At 52.5% G+C, this 7,050-nt stretch overlaps 1 protein-coding gene across 2 annotated transcripts; it reads left to right on the top strand.

The window, feature by feature from the left end:
• The first annotated feature begins 1,348 nt into the window (after nt 1-1,348).
• Nucleotides 1,349-5,846, top strand: HOXB4 (homeobox B4). 2 transcript variants are annotated; one of them, XR_014080155.1, is made up of 3 exons: nt 1,355-1,891; nt 2,715-3,598; nt 5,670-5,846. XR_014080155.1 is itself a non-coding variant. In XM_081582443.1 (2 exons), the coding sequence occupies exons 1-2, from the start codon at nt 1,441-1,443 to the stop codon at nt 3,011-3,013; spliced, it is 750 nt and encodes a 249-aa protein (XP_081438569.1). In that variant the 5' UTR covers nt 1,349-1,440; the 3' UTR covers nt 3,014-4,181. The 2 variants fall into 2 exon arrangements, 1 of the variants encoding a protein (XP_081438569.1); XM_081582443.1 differs by lacking the exon at nt 5,670-5,846 and having other exon boundaries at nt 1,349-1,891; nt 2,715-4,181.
• Nucleotides 5,847-7,050: the final 1,204 nt, after the last annotated feature.

Genomic DNA, 7,050 nt, shown 5'->3' with positions numbered 1-7,050 from the left:
TGACACGAAGACTCCTTTCTTTTTCTTTCTTCCTTTTTCTTTTTCTCCCTCAACTGGTTAGAGATGGAGGAATCATCTACCTGAAATCTACCCATGCCTGCCCTTGGGAGCCTTGGTCCTTTTTCAGTTCTCTTAAAAGGTTAATGTTGTTGCTGATGTTTTTTATTTTGTCCTCTCCCTTTGGTCTAGCTATTGCCTATTTTGGGTTCAGGGAGGCTTCACTGAAAATCTGGTAAAAATGACTATTGTCTTAAGTGTGCGAAGGGAAAGGAAATTCACTTTTCAAACGGATGCAGAGGTCGCCTTTCCGTTTGGGTGCAAAACAAGATACCCTGGAAACACGCGATTACCAAAGGGTGTTATTGTGTGGGGATCACCCGGGCTCCTATCCTTAGCATCATTGCGATTTCTGCTGGCTGCTGAGGCGCGGCATTAACGGCAATTAGAACATCTCGCCGCCGCGGTTAGCCTTGCTCCGGTGTTTCTGGAATTAGCAAATTGCTATTCAACGTGCTCTCAGAAGTTGGAGGTTTTTTACTCCAGTGTTCATGTTCAGTGTGGGAAACCAAGTCGTTTCTCCCGGCTTGGGCCGCGTGGGATAAGGGGAGGAGTGGAGAGGAGAGGGGAACAGAGGGACTGACTGACACAGCCAAACTAATAGCGCAGCTAAATGCTATTTGGAAGGCGAGGTCTCCCCGAATTAGTGCATGAATTTCCTATCGATCCGCCCGTGGTTCCATTCATCTCTGACAAGTCCCTCCGTACACCCGCCTGGTTGCTCCGACGCCTCCTCTTTCACTCCCTACCCCTCCCCGTGCGGCTGCAGAAAAAAGGCCCACGCTTGATGCCTCGTTCCCCCGTGTGGGTTCTCCTCTCCAGGCGGAGCCCCTAGTCCGCCCCTCACTTAACTCCCCTGCTTAGACGCTGGGTGCAGATGCTCCATACCCCCCATCGATAAGACGGGCTAAGACCCTAAGGAAAGCCTGCGGGAGAGAAGCAGGACGGGAGGGGCCACATTCAGAGCCCCAACTTCTGAGGGGATCCAGGGATTGCGCTCCGCCCAGCGCCCCAACAGGCCCTCGGGTGGCAACCTGCTCACTCGCTCTCCCTCTCTCTCCCTCCCTCTCCCCGATCCGGGCGAGGCGAGGCGAGGCGAGAAGGCGGTGGCCCCGCAGGAGCCCTATGTAAATCCTGGTGTTGGGTGGGTAGGGAGGGGGGGTGGAGAAGAAGGGGAAATAAACCTCTTTGGCTGGAGTAGGGTCCGGGTGAGCAGATTTCCTTATCCGGGAATCGCAGGCGGGGCGGCCATTGGCTCCGAGGATCACGTGGGCCCCTAACTTTGTTCACTTGACAGTAAGTAGGAGGGCTTTCGGAAACAGGAAAACGAGTCAGGGGTCGGAATAAATTTTAGTATATTTTGTGGACAATTCCCAGAAATTAATGGCTATGAGTTCTTTTTTGATCAACTCAAACTATGTCGACCCCAAGTTCCCTCCGTGCGAGGAATATTCACAGAGCGATTACCTACCCAGCGACCACTCGCCGGGGTACTACGCCGGCGGCCAGAGGCGAGAGAGCAGCTTCCAGCCGGAGGCGGGCTTCGGGCGGCGCTCGGCGTGCACCGTGCAGCGTTACGCGGCCTGCCGGGACCCTGGGCCCCCGCCGCCTCCGCCGCCGCCGCCCCCGCCACCGCCCGGGCTGTCCCCTCGGGCTCCCGCACAGCCGCCGTCTGGGGCCCTCCTCCCGGAGCCCGGCCAGCGCTGTGAGGCGGTCAGCAGCAGCCCCCCGCCGCCTCCCTGCGCCCAGAACCCCCTGCACCCCAGCCCGTCCCACTCCGCGTGCAAAGAGCCCGTCGTCTACCCCTGGATGCGCAAAGTTCACGTGAGCACGGGTGAGTGCGTGGGCACCCCTTCCCCCTCCCACCCCCGGCGCTTTACACCAAAGGGACCTCAAGGCATGGGGGTGGGGGGAGCTAGGGGAAGCCAATTGTCCCCGCTATAAACTCGCCATTGCCGGAGATTTACGGTCGCCTGTTTTCAGAGCCACATAATTACATCCCCCATAAATTTTTATGGCCTGGTGGGCCCCGCGCCTTTGAAGTAGGTTCCCCATCCTCTTTGCCATTCTCACCAGCGACTTTTTCGCCAGGGAGATGCAGTCTCAGTGAAGTTGGAAATTGGGGAGGGGTGTGAGGTGGGGGAGGAGAAGGGGGAGGAGGTAATCTGTATTTAAGCGGAGAGTTGAGTCAACTCCCAGTATTTATTTTTTCCTTTCTTTCCTCTAGTCTGGCTCCTTGGCTAATGGGCAAAAGTTTTTACTTGGGGCAGGCACTGCTTGGAATCGGAACATAGAGGGTGGGAACTAACAGAAAGGTTTAGGGAAGCCCCCCTCCCTCTTTCACCCCTCATTCTCCCATCCCGGGCCCCAGGCCAAGTGGGGGGAGAGATGAGCGATTAAAACCTTGTGAAGATTCCTCACTCCTCCCCGCCCCCTCCCCAAACAACAACGTCGTGATCGCACAGTCGTCCAAAACTTAGAGGTCTCTTTCTCCTCCTGGGGTCCCGCTTTCTCCTTCGTCCCCACCCCCTCTGGAGGAAGAAGAGGTGGCGGGAGAGGGAGGGAGACACTGCGTTAGCTGGAGGAAAGGGCTCTCCCTCCTCCCTTTCGGGGCAATAAAACTTTCTCTTTCTCCCTCTCTCTGTGTGTGTGTCCAGTCAACCCCAATTACGCCGGCGGGGAGCCCAAGCGCTCTCGGACCGCCTACACTCGCCAGCAGGTCTTGGAGCTGGAGAAGGAATTTCACTACAACCGCTACCTGACACGGCGCCGGAGGGTGGAGATCGCCCACGCGCTCTGCCTCTCCGAGCGCCAGATCAAGATTTGGTTCCAGAACCGGCGCATGAAGTGGAAAAAAGACCACAAGTTGCCCAACACCAAGATCCGCTCGGGCGGCACCGCAGGCTCAGCCGGAGGGCCCCCGGGCCGGCCCAACGGAGGCCCCCCCGCGCTCTAGTGCCCCCCTTGCGGGAGCCGCGAACCTCGGGGCGGGGGTGGGTTGCGAGCTCGGGGGTGGTTGGGGGAGACGAGGGAGGGGACCCTGGGGCCTGGGCCCGAAAAAGCCTACCTTCCCTCCCCCCACTTTGTCTATTTACACGAATAAATGCAGAGGAGGGGGGAGGGGAAGCTTTATTTATAGAAATGACAATAGGGAGCCGGGCGAGGCCCCCCAGAAGCACGGTTCAAGTCTCTTGCTTTCTTCCTTTAAAAAAAAAAAGAAGAAGGAAGAAAGAAAAAGACAGAGAAATAGGAGGAGGCTGCACTCCTCATTTTCAGCTTTGGCGAAGATGGATCCACGTTTCATCTTTAATCACGCCAGGCCCAGGCCCATCTGTCTTGTTTACTCTGCCGAGGAGAGGACGGCCTCGGTGGCGACCATTACCTCGACACCCGGCTAACAAATGAGGCCCGGCTCGGCCGCCGCCGCCTCTGCTGCTGCTGCTGCTCTTGGAAGACAGTCTGGATTTTTTCTTTGTCCCTCATTCCTGAAACCCAGCGAAAGCATCCTCTGACTGCCAGATAGAACAGTGTTTTGGCCACGGTAACAAACACGCGCACACAACCTCCTTTCCCCTCCGTGCCCGTTCACCCCCCTTCCACCTTGGGGCCGGGGTAGGGACGACAGGCTGGGGACAGGTGGACGTAGGGTGCCTCGGCTGCGCAGGAGCAGGGCAGGGTAATTGAGTCCGAGAGAAAAAGAGGACCCAGAGACCGGGAAGGCCCTCCTTTGGAAGGTCACACCATGCCTGGCGGGGTGAGGGGCCAGTTGCCTTATGGGAGCTGGACACAACCCTCTCCCCAATCTAGAGTTGTGCAGTGGAGGCCTTTTCTCCTAGACTGAAAGTGAATGTGAAACTAGGAAATAAAATGCCCTTCCCATCTGGGAGATAAGGTTACAGATACCTCTCCCATAGTTTATCATTGTTGCATTGATTATTATTATTAATAATAATTATTATTTTATGTCATGTGTGTCTGTCCTCTCTCCTGTTCTCTTTCTGACATTCCAAACCAGGCCCCTTCCTAGTCCTGGGGCTGCTTGAGTCTAGAACCCTTCGTTGGTGTGAAAATGTGTGTCCTGTACAGAGTGACAATAGAAATAAATGTTTGGTTTCTTGTGATCAGCACGGCGTGTTTTTGTTGAAATCTTGATGTAAAGATGCAGACCAATGCCGCCCAGTGTATATTTTAAGTACCCCAGTCCATTCGGCCTCACATTTATGTGGTTGAGGAATTTTTTCAAATGATCCGATGAGAATTTCTATCTCAGAGGACTGCAAATTGTGGTAGCTGGTGTGTTTTCCTTTTGGGGTGGGTGTGTTTTGTTTGGGGTTTTAAATTTTTTCCCTCTAGTCCAAAAATGGATTGAAAGGACTGGGAGGGCTGACTCCAATCCCTAATGGGGAGAAAATGTTTCATTGTAGGACACAAGAGGCTTAAGTATGGCAAAAGCTTTCACACTGTGATTTATTTGTCATAAGCAAATAAAATGCGGTTAAAGCTGTCTCTTTCTAGACAGACGGCTCTTTGCTTATTAAAGTTGCGAGGGAGGATTCTGCGCGGCTGGCCTCTTTCCTCCCCGTAAGAAGGTATCCTTTTCCTCTGAGGTGTTTAAGGCTTTAATGAGTCTAATTTTTTGCACAGATGTTTCTGGGTGTTTGCAGGTTTTCAGAGTATTTTTATATTACAAAGGAGCTAGCCAGTGCCATAGCTCAAACTCTGACAAGCAAATAGATAATCAAGAAGACAAATGGCCTCTTTTGTGAAGCCCTGCTCCTGTATTAATTTTCATTTTCTTTCTCATAGAAAGTATCGAAAGTATCACTGGGGACCAAATAGCTTTCTGTCTCTGAGGTCCCAGGCACCCCTAGAATGGAATGGGGGAAGGGGAGGAGGGTGCAAGTGACCCTCAGAAGCTCTGGGGAGGCTTGGGCCACTTTGGGGTCAAGCCCAAGAGAAGTTCTAAGGCTCTGGTCTTGGACTCTGGTCCTGTGGTGCCCCCGGGAACAGCCATCCCATCCCCAAAATTTCAGGGCTCTGGAGAGCAAATGCAATTCAAAGTCGTTTTTCAGCCCCATCTGCCTTCGAAAAATAAAAATAGCCAATTCCGCCAGCGCGTTTTACTGTTACTTCTTTTGCATTCCTCCGGTGTGCAGCTCCCGGGTGTTTGAGGCTGGGTAGGGCCCCGGGACAGACCGGCCCAGGGTCCACCGCACGGGAAAGGGTGTTTGAACCGCCCGTTTCAATGCTGTGGGGAGACTCAGCAAATCTCCTGGACCTGGAGGTTGAGAGCGGGGAGCTTTGTTTTCAGTGGAATCGCTGGTGTGATGTTTAGCTGCCCAGGGATGCAGCCGCCCTTCCCTTCTAGAGAGGGAAAATAGTTCCTAAAAAGCATATTCCACCTCCCCCCCCAGGAATGTCTCTATAGAACCAAATCAAAGCTGCTCCTAGGAAGGTATGAATAGAATAAAAAAAAGATTTCTATGGAGCTTAAAGTTCACAGCCATTCTGTGTAGACAAGAGCTAAGAAAAATGTGAGAATTATACAGAAAACCATTAATCACTTCTTTTCTTTAAATACGTATCCTCTCTCCTTTGTTATTATTCAACAGCAAATCTCCGCAGACCGGCTGTTGGGGGAAAAAAGTGTTAGCTGCCACTCCCGGATCTGCAAGGGGGAAAAATTTGGAACCATAAAGTTGAAAACTTTTTTCTCTCAGTTTGGAAGAAGCTGTTCGTCATGAATGGGATCCGTGGAGTTCAGGCGAGAGGAGGCGAGAGGCGCAAAGGTAACAAAGCCCCCGCCTGGGTTGGCTTTTTTTTTTTTTTTAATCGTTTTATGAGCTCTTTTTACAAGGGAAAGAAGAAATACACTCTCGCCTCCTTCTTTTTCTTTTTCAACTATCTTCACAGGGTTTTTATGGTGGATGCTTGGTCCGGTTTTGATGCCTTTTATGATGACAGATGCTTGGGTCAGGGACTGACACCTGGAGAGTGTTTGAACTGACTGGGACTGAGGTGTTAGGGCCCCAGAAAACCCCCAGAAAGGATAGGGAGGCAGTTCAGAAGTGCTTTCTGGTTTTATAAAATGCAGCAGGGCCTGGGGAGCCCCAGCATATGTGTGTGTGTGTGTGTGTGTGTGTGTGTGTACTGAGTTGAGGTGGACATGCGGCCTGTGGGTTCCATAACTCTGCTTGTCTACCCTGGGGGCTGGTATCCCACAGGTCTGTTTACCAGTGAGTTGTTGTCACTGCTACCTCCTGGAAAAATGGAAGGCAGTTTTTGGATGAAATGCCCCAACCTCGGAGTGGGTATAGGTGGATGTCTTCAGTTTTTCTTTTTGTGTCTAGCTTGGGATTCTAGACAAATATTTGCCACTCTCTGGAGCAGGAAACTGTTCTGCTTGCAGGCAAGGTTCGTTGACGCCAGAATCTTCCTCTTTGACTCTGCCCCCTCTCTTTTTCCTGAAGGCTCAGAGTTTAGTTTGCTTTCCATTTGCTCTCTTGGTTTGGGGGGCTCTGTTCCCCGCTCAGGGGCCCTGCTTCTGAGGGTGAAGGAGCCAGTAGGCTCTGCCTCAGACTAGAATGTGCTGGCCTTTCTTCCTTGGGACTCACTGAGGGTTTGGAAGTAGGAGGCTGGCAGGAGAGAGAGTTCATGGAGAGGCCACGTTTTCTAGGCGATTAGCTCAGTATTAGAACCACAAAATGACCTCGGAAGCCCCTTGACCTCTCTGAGACTGGACATTGTGTTGGCTCTTGCCTCCTGCCCAGAAGGGAAAGTCACACCTCTGCAGCTGAGGGGTTCTTGGGCTGTTACATGTCCCATCTCCACCCCCCAACTAGACCCCAACCCTTTTTTTTTTTTCCTATCTTGAAGTTTCTGGATTATTTTTCTATTACTGTCCATTGGAGAGAAAATGAGCGGGGGAAAAAAAAAGCTCAGCTGGGGGAGGGAAGTAGGGTGCTGGTTTCTCTTTCAGTGCAGAGCTCCTTT

Source organism: Giraffa tippelskirchi, chromosome 3, assembly GCF_054371585.1.
Source record: "Giraffa tippelskirchi isolate mGirTip1 chromosome 3, T2T-mGirTip1v1.2.pri, whole genome shotgun sequence".
Classification (NCBI taxonomy): domain Eukaryota; kingdom Metazoa; phylum Chordata; class Mammalia; order Artiodactyla; family Giraffidae; genus Giraffa; species Giraffa tippelskirchi.
The sequence above is the reverse complement of the archived record's forward strand: the minus strand, read 5'-3'. Positions and strand labels throughout refer to the sequence as shown.

What these genes read in the sequence shown, in the direction of transcription:
- HOXB4 (XM_081582443.1), top strand. Translation starts at nt 1,441, where the DNA reads ATGGCTATGAGTTCTTTTTTGATCAACTCAAACTATGTCGACCCCAAG. An exon ending in CAAAGTTCACGTGAGCACGG is followed by an intron (nt 1,892 to 2,714) that starts GTGAGTGCGTGG and finishes GTGTGTGTCCAG; the next exon opens with TCAACCCCAATTACGCCGGC.